The sequence below is a fragment of the Fusarium oxysporum genome, chromosome 4, assembly GCF_000149955.1.
Source record: "Fusarium oxysporum f. sp. lycopersici 4287 chromosome 4, whole genome shotgun sequence".
In the NCBI taxonomy this organism is placed as follows: domain Eukaryota; kingdom Fungi; phylum Ascomycota; class Sordariomycetes; order Hypocreales; family Nectriaceae; genus Fusarium; species Fusarium oxysporum.
Window position 1 is genome coordinate 3586428 of NC_030989.1, and position 15290 is coordinate 3601717.

Genomic DNA, 15290 nt, shown 5'->3' on the forward strand with positions numbered 1-15290 from the left:
CCCGTTTGTGCCAAGTGCCGTGAACGTAAGCCAATCGCGGGAGACGCATTAGAGTGGCCAAGAACCTGTTGCAGTTAGCTAGGTAGAATTGCATCTGCAACTGTACAAGAACCCTACAGACGGATCTAGCCATGAACCATAAGTCGTACGTTTATTACATGACATTACGTTGAACTACCTGAATCACTAGAGGATTAGTTCTTAGTGTGCCAACTGGAGTATTAACTGAAGCTATTTACTCTTTGTTTGTTTCTATTCTGTCTTCTGTCTACTGTCGATCCTAGGCATTATCTCATGCTTTTTTATGCCTCGGCATCTCCATTAAATTCTCGGCCGTATCCGGTGCTCCACTACTCCCGTACCGGATCCGAAACCCGAGGCGGTGAGACGGCTGGATTTAATCATCCGAATTCCCCTTATTACGGAGGAATAATGAATGAGTTAATAGCATTAAATCCAGGGGATATGCGAAATTGCTACAGAATACGACGCTCACGGGTTCCCCGATTGGTGCTCGCATATATATCTTGTCCTACGGTAGGCGGACAGTCGGCGTGTCGATCACTTCTCCCCACCGTCTTGGCACCTCGAACGGCGTTTATTTACCACCGAAAAGCCCGTTCCTGCAGTATGTAGGTGTTCTTGGGCTGTTTTGTTGAGTGTGCTTCTACGGAGTAAATGCTGCGCCTTGCATGATCAGCACTAATGGCTCTCACACTTGACGATGATGGCACCTATCCTACTATCATAGCAAAAAGCTCAAGCCATCATCAAGAGCAAAAGGATAGGTCTCAGAGGGAGTCGAACCCTCGCTGGCGGAATCAGAATCCGCAGTCATAACCGTTAGACCATGAAACCTCACAATATGACTGCTGATGTCGCTGGCAGCGGCAGCGAAATTTGCCAAGATGGAACTCATGATTCACCAACATCATGTTAGCCCGTAGCTATTATAGTCACAACCGTCGGTACTATGCTCCGTACGGGGTAGTTGGAGAATGGTCATTGTTACAAGGCTTCCAAAAGACCCTTCCATCTTCCGTGTGTAGTCGGCGAGGTCGAGACTTTTGGGTTATACCCCTGCCTCTGATCTTTGATCTTAGGTCACATCGGGCTCACGTCTTTATCTTCCCAGCTAAACTCTTGTACCATGCAAACTTAATTTTTGACATTGGAGGAACCGGTCGCAGAACTGTGACCTGACAGCATACTATTCTCAACCGCTATTGGTCACGGCAGCAACAATTAGCAGTTGGGACGCTATGTCGAGAGTATCAGTGACTGGGGAAAGTGTATGTGCACAATATTATTCTGTCCCGTTCTTATCCGTTCGTCTATTCTGGAGGCCGTTGAACAACCTAGTTCACTCACATATACGCTGACCACCCATCCTATCTCAAGACCCCATCACGTCGGCATCTTCCATCATACTACCCAATACGCCACAAACTTGGTATAAACGCAACGGTCCGCTAACTTGAAGCGCCGTGTCTGGTGCAACGTTCCAGCAACTTCTTTTCGAGAGACGTAAGCGTGGGCAAGTTTGTTTCTTGACGTTAACAGCAAACATGTTGTTGCCAAACTTCAAGTTGCCGCACAAAGAACCCCCGAGACTGGATACTAGGTAGCTTTACTTGCCCAGGTACTTCTGACATCAGTGCACTGATGAGCTTGTTTCAAGATACAGGTGAATCGCAAATGGAGAAAATGGAATTTGAGGAGTTGTCATCAACTTCCATCTTGAGCTACAGCTGCCTCAACAAACTTGTATGTTGGTACAAGGTAAACATAAAGAGAGGCAGCTGAGAGGCGACTGCTCCCTACCCTGCAAACATCAGAGCCATCTATTTTGTCGTTTGGCTGGTTAATGCTTTCCTCTTAAGGTACTCAAAGACTTGACTGAGAATTGATAAATTCTGCAGAATGCCTGAAATTATCTTTCCTCCTTCAACTAACATCAACATCATCGTGGTTATCATCACAACTCTCGTTATCACCATATTGGTTACAGTATTCCATCTTAATTGTAGTGCTCCGTGTTGAATGACCGACCAAGCCATCCGCTCGTTGTATACTATTAGCCTTTGAGCTTTTCCTCACTTCCCGAGACCTTGACAATCGGCCAACTTGTCATGGAATCTTGGGACAGCGACTGCCCCAACTGTGATCCATCCGGGTCTATAGCGGGATTGATCGGAGCTCAATTCTGCGCAGCCGTAAGTTTTCTCTCACATAGCTCTCAAGTTTGCTGCAGTTGTTGACATCAGCAGTGCCATACAATATGGTTGAACGGCAACAACTCTCCTCGAAATAATTAGGAATCAAGGCCCGCGCCATCTTCTTTGAACCCTGGAGCCCCAGAATTTCAACTCCCAGCTTCTTCCACGAGGATTGTCTCTTTGCCTCGGTCGTCAGAGGGAGGCCCAAGCTCTTTGTCAAACACACAGCCTCCGGAAGAGAGACACGCATCTGAACAGATGCAGTCACTGGAAGAGAGACAAGCGTCTGAGGGGATACAGCCCCCAGAAGAGAAATACGCATCTGAGGAAATACAGTCTCCAGGGGAGAGACATGCATCTGAAGATATAGGGTCTCCAGGGGAGGGGCACGTATCTGAAGAGAGATACGCATCTCAAGAGATACAGTCACCCAGAAAGAGACACGTATCTGAAGATATAGGGTCTCCAAAAAAGAGGCAGTCACTTTCCCCGTCCTTTTACAAGATTTCTTCACGTGAAAGCAGCAAATCTCCTGAACCAACACACCCAGCCCGAGGAATCAAGTCTCCTGGAAACATTTCATCACCGGTGACGGCTCCAACACCCGATGTCGTTGCACCCCCTCCTGTGGAGGAAGAAACACATGAGGCTGACTTAGATCAAAACCCACCGGTCTCCCACCAGATCCAGTCTCATGTTTTATTTCCCCCTTTAGTCCCTGATCAGGAGAAGAAGCCCGAGGAGAAGCCCGAGGAGAAGCCGGGGCCGACTTGGGCAAAAATTGCTCGAGTCACCACAAAGAAAACAAACCAGTCCTCCGCGAAATTAGACTGGCCCTCCACGAGGCCGAACCAGTCCTCCGAGAACTTAGGTTGGGAGGTAAGCTAGCATGACCAACCAGCAAAAGAGCCAAGAAGGGAGACCAAGGATTTTACCAAGAGATAGAGAGATTGAGTCAGTAGCAGCCTGCGTGATAGCGATCTGAGATTTCTGGATTCATGCAGCGAGATAGTCAAAATACATTACTTTGTTCTCGGCAGTAAACATCTCTTGTCCTGAGCCATCCCCTCAATCATGCGTTGACATTACAAGAAGCTGCCAAATTTTCAATATATAACAGCGAGGCGTCTATATTTCACAGACAGCTTAATAGTCAACAGGTTGATGTAAGTTCGGCTCTTGTGAGACTTGCTTGGTATCTCAACAACCAGCCAATAGACTTGAACACATTAGCATTACCTTACAGAAGGCTGTGAACATTGGCACACTAAACAGCCGTTGTCGGAGATACAAGTGTTTGATATCCATTAACACAACCAGCATGGCTCAAGCTCACAGTAAAAGCACTCAAAATCAGTCTTCATTCTTTATGGGGTATCCCTGACGTCCATTTATGTAATTAGCAATGCCGCTCGTAGCTCAATTCCAATCATTCCCGTGTGCCCGACCAACTAAACCTCTATTCTATTCCGTACATCGAAGCGCATACGTTAAGAAATTGGCACTTGGCTGCAGTCATTGCACGTTGTGTATCGAGGCGGCACGATAGCAATGCGTTCTCTCACCAAGGTCTGCCTCTAAGACCTCTCATTGTCTTCATGCCACTTCCTTGCGAGTGAACGACGAGGAATCAGGACTTCTGATATCGTCCCCAATATGATTCCCCCAGAGTTTGGTGAGTGACGATCCTACTCTCGCCTTCCCTCTCGTGGTGGTCCGTTACCAGGCCCTCCTCCGCCAAATCTATCGCGGAGCCAGCTAATGGGGCCATGGCTACTCTGTCGACGTTGTTGATCCGAGTCCGCCGCTGACCGTCGGCTACTCTGAGAAGGGCTTCTCTGTCTCATCCGAGCGCCATGTTCACTCGGGGCAGTCGCTCTAGGACTTGTTGGAGAGTGTGAGCTTCGTCGCTGAAGTCGAGACGTGTCGTAGCTAAACCCCGATGTCTCGCCTCGTTCACGCTCGCGTTCACGTTCTCTCTCTTGTTGCCGGTTCGAGATAGTACGCAAAGCTTCATTCAGGCGACTCTGGCTCTGACTCGGAGGTCGCGAGAACCGCATCGAGCGTGTGTGAGAATGAGGGCTGTCGAATGTTGTCCACTGGTTGGGAGTAAACGTGAATGACGCTCGCGTTCCAAACGGATTCGGTTGGTCAGAGTTGGGCCCTGGATTTGGACTTTGGGATTGGTTGCCGTCACCGCTATTGTTATTGTTATTGTTGTTTCCATTGCCGCCATTATTGTTGCCACTGCGATCAGTCTTTTCGATCGGCGTTCGGCAAATGGGGCAAGTGTTGTGCTCCTTCAACCACAAGGTGACACACTCCTCGTGAAACCAGTGGTTACAAGGTAAAAATGTGGCCATATCCCCCTCCTTCATCTCATCAATGCAAATGGTACACTCTGCCTTTCCCTCCGAACCTAACATTTGTTTGTCAATAGGTTTTCGTTCCAGATTTTTGAGAGCTTCCTCTGTAGCTGGAGGGGCGGCATTAGACTGGGGATTGGCCTCCATGAGTCCAGTGATGATCCGATCCAGAGCCTCTTGGGAGTATACTGCATCACCATGCATTGCATTTGCTGGATTAAGAAGATTCAGGATATCCTGCAAGCTTCGAGCCAGACCGGGTGGAGGACCTCCGGCGCCTTCCTCGCCGCCATGATTATGAGCGGGTGGTGGTGGTACAATGTCGCGTAGCATGTTCTGAAAGAAACTGGCACGTTGGTTAGCTCCAATAGTCATGGAAATGGCCGTGACTCGCAAGCCGCCAGGTCGTTCAGCAAGCTGAAATGGGGGTTGTGCATACTCTTGAAATGTTTCGCCTCCTGGGGCACCAGCAGGACCACGGCTTGTTGCATGTATAGGTCCCGAGACGATTGTTACAGAAGTCGTTCCGCCTAATGGCCCTGATGTGAAGGTCGTCCGGTGAATGCGCGGTCCAAAGTTTGGTTCTTGGGGCTGTTCATGTTCTCCAGGGCTCGATGGGAAAGATCCATTTCCGCCAGGTGCTCGAGGTCCAAATCCGTTAAGCATATCCCAGAAGCGCTCATAAGTTGGCGCAGTAGCGGGATCATGATGATGTGGGTGGTTCGGACCGTCTCGGACGCTCCGTCGGAACACAAAGCCATGCTGAGCATGCTCATCTATGTCGGCTTCTTCAGGATCTGAATCGTACGGGTGATGCTCGGGTGAGGTGGAGGCAGAGGAGTGGTGATCAAAGTCGCGGGGATCGTTTGCGGGATCGATCTGGATATAGTGGTTAGCATTCTGAACAGGAAGTGGCAGCGTGGGAAAGCATACAATCTCTGTGATCTCGCCGTGACATTCGGGACAAGTTAGTCCATTCTCATCTCGATACCATTCCCCAGCGCAGGCGTGGCAATAGACTACCTCACGGCCCGCGGTCGCATCGAGGTGGCCATGCCTCTCGGCATGAGAAGACATCTGCTGCGCTTGGCTGCGTTGGTACGCAGTCAAGGCACTCAAACCAAGGCCGACAGCAAGGCCGGCGAGGCGAAAGGCGCGTGAAGCCAGACTGAAAGATAGTTCAAGACGTCGTTGAGGCGAAAGATCGAGGTCGGGTGATGTAGGAGGCCAAGTGTGAGAAGGTCCGCGTGAGGTCAACAGATGTTGAGATTAGTAACACAGGTTGAGTGGTAAAGGGTCGTATGGAGGATTAAAAGAGAAGTAATAAATAAGGAGGAAATGGTCCGGCTCGATCCAGGAACAAGAGCCAAACGAGGCTATCAAGGCGATGAGATAGATATGATCGATGCAAGGTGGTATGGCGTCCGTTGGTTGACGTTTAGTTTAGCTCTTAGGCTGGTGGCGAATAACTGAAGAAGTGACCCGCAAACCAGGCAAAGAACAACGGTGATGCAGTGCCAAGCCAATGACGAGCTGAGTGAGAATAGACACTGACAGCCAGTGCCCGTATGATCAAAAGCGGTATGAAGCGAGAAAGAAAATCTAGGTAGGGCAAGGTGAGCAAAGTAAGGTAAGGTAGGTAGTAGGTAACGATTGTAGGTGAAGGTGAAGAAGATTGAGGCAGAGGCAGCGCAGCCCAGTAAACCTGGAACACGATCGATACCCGCGGAAGAAGATCGGAGCAGCTGAAAGATGACGAACAGCCTCAGGTTTCCGCACGTAACAGAGACAACATAAGGAAAGGAAAGGGGAGAAAAGTCGGCTTGAAATTAATACTCAATCAAGCAACTTGAAACAATCAAATACTAACAAATCGATCAATATTAAAGAGGGGAAATTGCCTTGACCAACAACGCAAAACAGCCTTGGAGCCTCAATAAGCATAAGCAGCGGAGCACCCTCACGTAGGTTGTGCAAGGGTGCTCTCTACCTACTGTAGAAAGATACCTGGGCCTAGAGCCGGTAGTGACCTCAGTGGCAGCGGCTTAAAGTGGACTCAGGCAGTTTAACCCTGGTGCCCTCAAGTACCCCTGGGCCTGATATTTGGTACCTGACTGTCTAAGACTGAGGGGACTGCCCGTGAAAGTGTTGGCAGACCGGCTATGGTGGGGGCTGAGTTGGTGTGTCTTTGAATATGCAGCAGTTCGTCTTGAGGAGAACTGATGGCCAATGATTCACAGCCGGCTTGTCCATGATGCTTCTGTTATTGGTTGTCCTACATAGTATCGGGCAGTCAGTATCTCAGGCAGACTGGACGGGACTGGACTGTTGGGCTATGTCTGAATTGCATTTATCGAGGTAGTAGTTCTGCATCATAATTTAACAAGCTACATATCTTTGTGATTACTTCCCTTATGCTTATCATTAGGGTTCTTGAAAATATATGTATGACCCAAGCTCAATTAGGTGTTTTGTTACAAGCAATGTCTTCTGCCCTGTCTCAGTTGGCACCTTCAACACCTTCAGAGGAGCCTCGTGTCAATCGTATTAACTGTTGTGTAGGGTGTGTTACTGAGTTCTTATCATAGCCCTTGTCTTGGTCGCTCTAATAGGAATGTCACGTAGGTTCGGCTGTAACGGATCACCATCTGCGGTCGTCTGATGCTTTGTGTGAAACCTGTTCCAGCAATGTGGATTTAGTTCAAACTCACTTCAAGAGGACGAGGTTCAAATAGAGGCCTACACACATCTTCCCAGCATACCTTAAAGTCATCGCAAGCTTGTTGTGAAGAGAATAGTTCCAATATCGTGTGTTCGACTAATGTTTCTTCACGTTAGACGGAAGGCATACTTGGAAAGTCCAGGCATGAATGAGTTCATCTCAATTTCGAAGCACTTTTTGTTCTTCGTACAGCCGTCTAAATACCAGTGTGTATCTGCTTCTCGGCAATTAGACGGCAATGGTAATTCTCATAAGCATATTTAGCAGTGCTCTGATTTGGTCTCAGAAACGAGCATTAACACCCATTTAATAACCCTCTGGTCCGAGAAGCAGCATGTTGGTAAACCAAGGAACAAACTAGAGACTTCTTGGGTCGAAATTTGGCTTCTCATCACTTTGATCCCAGTCGAGATGTTCCAGGGAGCTTCGTGAAATGGAATATTAGCGACCATGATCATCGCAACATCATAGACACCAGATATTGATCTTGAATCAGATTGTATTCATCTTGTCGCAGAAATTTGTACACAGTGTCGTTTTATCCAACTCTATTCGCTCTTTGACGCATTTCCCTTGTCCTCCTCATCCCACTGCTTCAACTGTTTCGACCAGCTAAATTCCATTGTCAGCACTTTCGCTCAGAACCTTAGCATTTTGGAAACGGATAACATACTGTCGGCTAGCGTACCACTGCCCTTGCTCAGGTCGGTGCGCCCATTGTTCTCGCCCGGCGCTGAACTTCCACGTAACCGCAACGATTCCGGCCATGACGACACCAGCGATCAGGGTGTTGGCGCGCCAGTTCGCAGGCTGCGCGTACCAACCACCGGCTGGGGACCAGACGTGCTTGGGGTAACTGTCGCAGGATGGGTTAGATAGGCAATCGCTTCGCTTTCGGTGCTTCGGTTCGTGAGAGGTAAAACTTACGGGACTTTTCCGCCGCCGCCCTGGGTCAATTGTTAGCACAGACTCACTCCAGTTTGTAGACTTCACTCACCATTTTGAATAATTGATCAACGGACGTAAAAGAGAGGTTGTAGGAGCGCAATGGCAACGTTGAATTGATGTCAAATGGCCGGTTACCAACAGGTGAGGTCCCAGCTTCCAAGGCTGGCCGGGAGAAAGGTATTGCGGGCCGCCTGTTGTTCCGGCCAAACCACACACCCCAGCTCACACGACTCTCTAGCCTCGTAGCGCAGAACTTTTTACCCGTCGACGACCGAAAAAACAGGCGACAATCTCCAATTCGCTCTGTCGCCTCATCGACGCCTTTTACAAACCGACGGGACATTCGAGAGGGAATTTATTTGGCTCGATGAAGAGGGTACGGATCGATCGATGGGGCGGCCAATTGCTGCAGGCCCAAGCCCGCAGTATCGGTAGCGGTATCTCAAGACAGGCATTTCTACAAACGACTCGACGTCAAGCTTCTACAGCTGCCGCTTCTCAAGCCAACGAACAAACACCTACATTCGCCAATCTACCATCTCCTTCTCCCGAACGTGCCGCTGAGTCGGCTAAGCTTGCGGCTCTCCACTCCCGGTTATCCCTCTCCAACAAGATCCCTCTGGAAACTCTCGCCCGGGCCCTCATCGTTCCATCAGCCGACAAGAACCCCAGCTTCAACAACGCCAACCTCGCTTTCCTCGGCAGCACATTCATCAATTACCACGTCCTCGAGTTCCTCGTCTGCAAATGGCCTCGTCTACCAATGGCCGTCCTCTACGAAGCCCTCCGCGCCTATTCTGGAAAGGAATCTCTGCATCAAGTAGCTCGCAGGTGGGGTGTTGAAGCCGCTGCTGCTCCCGGCGAGGAGGTCGACCCTGGCCTGTTACAATGGGCACCCCGAGATGCGGATATGCAGTCACGCTGGGGCTCTGTCCGTCAAGAGTCCGCTTTTACCGACCGATTTAAACCCCGACGTGGAATCAGCAGTCGTGTAGTCTACGACAATGCTTTTGGTGACCCTGTGAACGTCGAGAAGATGAGCAGCGAGGAGGGCTATAAGTACTACCAACACGAGGCGTACTCTTCATTTGTCCAAGCCGTTGTTGGTGCTGTTTACACCCACTCTGGTCAAGACGCCGCTCGCGATTTCGTCAAGGCTCACGTGCTTGCTCGACAAGTCGACGTTTCTACCATGTTCGAATTCAAACTACCTACACGAGAACTCTCCATGTTGTGCGCTCGTGAAGGATTTGAGGCACCTATTGCTCGTCTAGAGAGCGAGACAGGTCGACATTCACGAACTCCTGTATTCATTGTTGGTATTTACAGTGGTTCCGAGAAGCTTGGTGAAGGTGGCGGCCCTAGCCTGGATATTGCCAGGTGGAAGGCATCGATGAACGCCCTCAAAGCGTGGTACCTCTACAGCCCCGGCAATAAGGTTCGGGTACCAAGTGATATGTACGAGCCGGATGCTAAGCACTGGAAGGCCCCTCATATCGATATTGGTGAGGTCATCTAAACAAGAAATGTCGTGGTGTTGGATATATATGTACTCAGAGCGGCGTATCAGGCGTCGGCTCTTCATGTGGATAATGAGCAATTTTCGCCCCGGTTGGGCTGTGTATAAAAATTACATGGGAGCATAGGATCCTAGAGGATCGGGATGGGAAACGTCACTGTAGGATACAATGTAACACAATGACAAAACTCAACAAAGTAAGAGTCAGAATCAAATTTTTACATTACACTGCGTCCCTGACGCCTGCACGGGTATACTAGATACATGGTTCTATAAGTCAAATGATTATTCTGCCAGTAATGTTGAAATCACAGGCTCAACTGAAATGATCGCCTTCACCCAGACGGATGCCTTCGCCTCTCCTCATACGAGATCGATAGCGATCCTGGCGTTGGGCCTTTTCTGCTTCCTCGCGAAGCTTCTTCTTGCGCTGATACACTGCGCGGATGGTATCTCGGATCTGCTGCTTTCCCTCATCATAGTTTGCTCGAGCCAACGCAGTGACATTATCAATCTGTTCAGGGGTATAGATGAAGTTCCATGTGCTCAGGTAATCGGTAGTTCCGGGAGAAATACCAGGAACCTTGTCGTTGGAAATGAAAGGCAAGTAGACAACAGCAATGCCAGCATCAGGCTCCATGAGTTGCCATGATGTCTCGTCCGAGATTGCTTTTGAGGGAGGGGGTGGCTCAGTACTGCGTTCTGTGTTGGTCCCGACCCAGACAGTGCAGTAGCCCAAATCGCCGGACTCTTGATCACCAGGCTCGAATTTGGTCTTGTCATTCTCTGCCATAACTTGCTTGCCCTCTTCGTGAGCTTCTTGGCGAAGCTCATCCTGTTCTTTTTTGGCTTCGCGAAGTTTAGCCTCAGCTTCACGAGTGGATTTCGCCTGTGCCTCGTCTAGCTCTTCTACGACCTGGGATGTAGCTTCTCCAGGCTTGGGCCAGCCAATGCCAACGGGCCAACCCTTGACACCACGTTGACGGGCGTAGCCATCGGCGACTGAGAGCCAGTTGTCGGTTTTGATGTCTGCAGAGGCATCAAAGGCAACAAGAACGTCCACATCTCTACCCGGTCGCAGGAGGGGGTAAATAGGCAAGTTGTTGGACATTCCAGCATCCATAAGTTGAATATACTCGTTGTCATAAATACTGGTCGGCGTGGTTTCCGGTAATTTTCCGTGCATTCCGTAGGCAAAGTTGGGTATTTTGGCAGGATCAATAGGATGCACTTTGACCAAGTCATCGTCTCGTGTCGAGATGAGTTCATCAATAGTCCCGAAACCAGTCAAGCCCTGGACAAGTGGCTTGATCTCTCGGTAATAATGACTGAGTGTTGCACAGAATGCGCTACCAAAGATGCCCATGAGGAGTGGTAATCGAAGTTCAGGGAGATGGAAGCCATCCTCAGGAGGAACATCACATCCCTGGTTGAATCTGCGGCCTAGAGCCCAGGTGGGGATACCAGCATCGAACTCTTCACAAAAGAATTCGTAGGGTGTGATCTCATACCACTGAAACCAAGCCTCCTTCTTGGCTTTCTCTTTGGCGATCTCGGCTTCGATAGGCCCTTGTTCAGCAGCCTCTGGCAAGTCAGGAATCTCGTGTCTCACAGCAGTATAGATGGGCATCGGTAACTGCCCGTATTGGACATATTGGCGTTGGTTTGAGAGCTTAAAGTCGCGATCGTTGACCCCAAGGTCTCCTTTCGGCACTAGATACCGAGCTGCCAGTAAGACACCATACACATCAACGAGACCAAAATCTGCCTTGGGATCACCCTTGAGCTTCTCGACCATGCCACTCAGGAGGTATTTATTAGTGGGCATAGAAGCAAGAGATTGGAAGGCCACGGGTGGGTAGGCGATATGGGTTGAGGCCCTAGCTTTGAGGTGTTCGAGAAGGTTACGAATGTTTCCCTTGTTGAACGATGTAAGGCTCAGAGCCTGAAGCCAGCATGAGCCGCTCACGCCTGAGGTGTATGTGACGCAGTCAAACAACCCATCTTCTTCTGTGGCAAGAATTGATCCAGTTCCAGCAATAAGTGCTCTCAGACCTCCACCAGAGCCGCACATGGCAATTGTTGGAACATCATCTGGATGGACATCCTCCTCCTTGAGTCCGAGATATTTAGCCAGTCCTATTCTGGCGACTCGTTTTCGTCGGGACAAAAATTCCTTCTCCTCATCGCAAAGATTTGGTGAAACTCGAACTTTGGCTGAATATCGAATCTCGGGATTAATCAGAGGGTCGTGGGCGTCTTGCCAAATCTCGTCGGCCAGAGACCCTGGGGACATGGACAGTTCACGTTGAAGTTTCCGAACGTAACCCGGGATAAGTCTGGACCACTCAGGGAGGAGATAACTAACGACCTTGTCGGAGAAGGAAGAGAATTGAACATCGTTGAGCTTACAGAACGTCTCGAAGCGGCGAGCAAAGTTTATCCAGGCCGACTGATCCGTGTCTGATTCTCCATCCTGAGTCTTGTCTTGTTTCTCGTCCTTTGGAGAGTCCTCATGGGTTCGCTGCCTTGATTGTTTACCGGAAAGCTGTGCAAAGTCGTCAGAAGGGTAGAGCCACCAGATAAAAAGCCCGCCGGTAATTACTGCTACTGGAAACGTCGATTTTTGCTGTGCTTCTTGCTTGGCACCGTTCTTGGATGGAGATGTCCAGAGATGGCGGTGTTGACGATGCGATAATCTTCGTCGTGGGATACGCTGGTGGGTATTGAGTCTTGTAGTGACTCTATTGAGGCTCTTGAGAGAGCCGCGGTAGTGTCTCATGGTTTTGGGTGCAATTGGGTTTTGTCGAGAATTTTATTATCATAGTTGGACAGCGCACAGCACATGCTTTCAGTGGCTGCAAGCCTAAACTCAGTGCATTGTCGCAAGACAGATAGAGGAATGTTGGGTAGATTTTTGAAAGAGAGTATAGAATCGAAATTGTAGATTGAACCGCGAGATTAGGTAGACACCTCGGCAGGTATCCGAAGGAGTTGGTGCCTGGATGCTGGGGGTTTTATATGACACTGCCTTACGTTGCGCAACTTGTTGAGAATAGCTCAAGATGGCTGATGTCATTCCCAAGTTCCGTCCTGCAAAAGTGGGATGTGGGGTCTACGAATGCAAAACTAGAGGGGTACTCGAGAGCTGAATATGAGTCTCGACCATTCCAAAGTATTTCTCTATCACAAAATGAGGTCACAAGTACATCGGGGCAGACGGACGCTCCCGCATCATGCCACGGATCAAGCAAGAGAATCGAAAACTCCCGGTTATTGTATCAAGATGTTGTAACTTTTGCGGTTCCATTCGGAGGTTTTCTCTCTGTTTGGCATGTGGTATTCTTTTTATCTGTGCCACGGATCTTCAGGTCCGCTTTCAACTTGGATGGTCAAAAAGCTTGGTTCCGAGCCAAGGAGACAAGACAGGGCCCAATCGGGTTACAGCTGACCGTCAACTCGTGCACTCGTTTTTTAAAAGAGCTTATTGCCAAGTTTCTTTGTGGTAGGGTAACTCGATTTCGGGGAAAAGTCGTCGATACTCGATCTCTAGATCAACCGCTCTGCTCTGATACAGTTACAGAACTTGATAACTCAGATCGAAGAATTGTTACAGAGGCTATGTCTGATTTGATCGATTGAGAGACTTGCTCTTAAATAGTCTCAGTTCATAATATATTTGTCGAATTACAGTTTTGATCTCAAGTTGTCATCGTCATGATACAAGATAAACTCTCGACTTCTCCTTCACCTTGATCAGGGAAATGGAACACTCACAGCACTACTAAAACGATGGAGGGAGCGGCAGGAAAGTGGGGTCATCCGCGGTGGGGGGAAATGGAAGAGAGAGTAGCGGACCTCCAACGCCAAAAAAGGTGGGCGGTGAAATCGCAAAGCTAAGGCTAGTGAGAGATGGGCCTTTCAATGGTTTTTTTTCAAGGTGATTTTTTCCTCGCGCCGGCAGAATCAATCAATCGCATTTTTTTTTTACTCTTCTTCAATTGAATCTGTTTTATACAAACAAAAATCCATCAATTGTGTAACCTCGAGTTAATTCTTTCTATCAAGGTAAGCTTCATTGAGCAGGCAACAGTCACACCGATGACTCGCTTTTTTTCAACCCCGCCACCATCTTTTTCGTTTTCGCGACCTTTTCTCACTTCGCTTCTAGTTTCTTTCCTCTTTATCCTACCACTCAACACTTCTTAGCCTGCGACCGTGAAAAAGTCGCGATCGCGCATCGTTCCCAATTATCAAATAACGGTCGAAACTCACAATGAGCGAAGCTGAAGCCCCCAAGCCTGTCGAGGCTGTCCAGCCTGAGGCCGAGGTTCCTACCACCCAGCCCACAGAAGAGAAGGTTGAGGAGAAGACAGAGCAGAAGGCAGAGGAGTCCACAGAAAAGTCTGAGGATAACTCTGAAGAGAAGAAGGAGATTCTCAAGACCACAGCCAAGCATGATGACGAAAACCCTCGCAACAACCGCAAATTCGACCCTTCAACCCGTGAGGTCACTGATGACCCTGAGGCCATCCGCAAGCAGGTATGTATAGCTTCATCTATCTTTCGTTGTCGCGCGTGGGTGTACTTACTCCCCTAGGTCGAGTTCTACTTTGGCGACTGGAACTTCCCTCAAGACAAGTTCATGTGGGAGTCATGCGGCGGAAGCGAAAACAAGCCCATGAAGGTCAAGACTATCCACTCCTTCAAGCGTATGCGAACTTTCCAGCCCTACAGTGCCGTCATCGCTGCTCTCAAGGACAGCAAGTTCCTTGAGCTTTCCGGCGAGGAGGGTGAGGAGGTCGTCAAGCGCAAGACCCCCTACCAGCCCATGAACGCCTCCAAGTCCAAGGTCGAAGCCGCCACCGTTTACGTCAAGGGCTTCGGCGATGAGGCCCCCAACACCCAATTCGATCTCGAGAGCTTCTTCGCTCAGTTTGGCGAGGTCAAGGGCCTTAAGCTCCGACGCACAAACGAGGGTCTCTTCAAGGGCTCCGTGTTCGTCACCTTCGCCGACGAGGATGAGGCGAACAAGTTCATCAAGATTGACCCCAAGCCTAAGTGGAAGGACCACGATCTCAAGATCATGAGCAAGCGAGCTTACTGCGACGAGAAGAACGACCTCATCCGACAAGGGAAGATTGAGCCTAACCAGAGCAACCCCCGCAAGTTTTATGAGGGTAGGGAGACAGGCAAGGGTGGACGTGGACGAGGTGGAAAGGATTCTCGTGGCCGTGGCCAGGACGACTGGAAGCAGCGACGCGAGAACGACCAGAAGAACGGTTTCAAGGACCGACGAGGTGGACGCGGCGGCCGAGGAGGTCGTGGTCGAGGCCGTGGCCGTGGTGGACGCGATGGTGGACGTGACCGCGATCAGTCCAAGGATGAGGTCAAGCACAGCAGCAACGAGTAAGTCGCCCTATCCATTATGCAGAGAGGCATTTGCTAACATACTACACAGCACCACCCCTCGCATCCAGTCCACCGCCGACGAGTCTGCCGATAACAAGAAGCGA

General features: G+C 49.7%; 6 protein-coding genes and 1 non-coding gene across 10 annotated transcripts; 3 read left to right on the top strand and 4 right to left on the bottom strand.

Moving 5' to 3' along the window:
* Positions 1-786: 786 nt before the first annotated feature.
* On the bottom strand, positions 787-858 carry FOXG_18757. Its single transcript has one exon. It is a non-coding gene; the product is annotated as a tRNA-Gln (tRNA).
* Positions 859-2132: 1274 nt separating this feature from the next.
* On the top strand, positions 2133-3140 carry FOXG_18758 (uncharacterized protein; the record flags this gene model as incomplete). Its single annotated transcript, XM_018398892.1, has 2 exons — positions 2133-2216; positions 2319-3140. 2 exons carry the CDS (start codon positions 2133-2135, stop codon positions 3105-3107), a joined length of 873 nt encoding a protein of 290 aa, XP_018238693.1. The 3' UTR covers positions 3108-3140.
* On the bottom strand, positions 3138-6488 carry FOXG_18759 (uncharacterized protein). 2 transcript variants are annotated; one of them, XM_018398894.1, is made up of 3 exons: positions 5519-6488; positions 5025-5464; positions 3138-4931 (listed from the first exon to the last, which is right to left on the bottom strand). In XM_018398894.1, the coding sequence occupies exons 1-3, from the start codon at positions 5660-5662 to the stop codon at positions 3908-3910; spliced, it is 1608 nt and encodes a 535-aa protein (XP_018238695.1). In that variant the 5' UTR covers positions 5663-6488; the 3' UTR covers positions 3138-3907. The 2 variants fall into 2 exon arrangements, with proteins under 2 accessions (XP_018238695.1, XP_018238694.1); XM_018398893.1 differs by having other exon boundaries at positions 3198-5464; positions 5519-6487.
* A 427-nt stretch (positions 6489-6915) lies between these two features.
* Positions 6916-8480, bottom strand: FOXG_18760 (uncharacterized protein). 2 transcript variants are annotated; one of them, XM_018398895.1, is made up of 5 exons: positions 8305-8480; positions 8235-8254; positions 7981-8163; positions 7333-7919; positions 6916-7262 (listed from the first exon to the last, which is right to left on the bottom strand). In XM_018398895.1, exons 1-4 carry the CDS (start codon positions 8305-8307, stop codon positions 7856-7858), a joined length of 270 nt encoding a protein of 89 aa, XP_018238696.1. In that variant the 5' UTR covers positions 8308-8480; the 3' UTR covers positions 6916-7262; positions 7333-7855. The 2 variants fall into 2 exon arrangements, with proteins under 2 accessions (XP_018238696.1, XP_018238697.1); XM_018398896.1 differs by lacking the exon at positions 6916-7262 and having other exon boundaries at positions 7294-7919.
* A 21-nt stretch (positions 8481-8501) lies between these two features.
* On the top strand, positions 8502-10089 carry FOXG_04154 (uncharacterized protein). Its single transcript, XM_018382052.1, has one exon. It carries the CDS (start codon positions 8623-8625, stop codon positions 9772-9774), a length of 1152 nt encoding a protein of 383 aa, XP_018238698.1. The 5' UTR covers positions 8502-8622; the 3' UTR covers positions 9775-10089.
* Positions 9825-12873, bottom strand: FOXG_04155 (uncharacterized protein). 2 transcript variants are annotated; one of them, XM_018382054.1, is made up of 2 exons: positions 12380-12873; positions 9825-12322 (listed from the first exon to the last, which is right to left on the bottom strand). In XM_018382054.1, the coding sequence occupies exons 1-2, from the start codon at positions 12554-12556 to the stop codon at positions 10091-10093; spliced, it is 2409 nt and encodes an 802-aa protein (XP_018238700.1). In that variant the 5' UTR covers positions 12557-12873; the 3' UTR covers positions 9825-10090. The 2 variants fall into 2 exon arrangements, with proteins under 2 accessions (XP_018238700.1, XP_018238699.1); XM_018382053.1 differs by having other exon boundaries at positions 9825-12873.
* An 881-nt stretch (positions 12874-13754) lies between these two features.
* On the top strand, positions 13755-15187 carry FOXG_04156 (lupus La protein; the record flags this gene model as incomplete). The annotated part of the gene is made up of 3 exons (XM_018382055.1): positions 13755-13842; positions 13946-14317; positions 14375-15187. Exons 2-3 carry the CDS (start codon positions 14051-14053, stop codon positions 15185-15187), a joined length of 1080 nt encoding a protein of 359 aa, XP_018238701.1. The 5' UTR covers positions 13755-13842; positions 13946-14050.
* Positions 15188-15290: the final 103 nt, after the last annotated feature.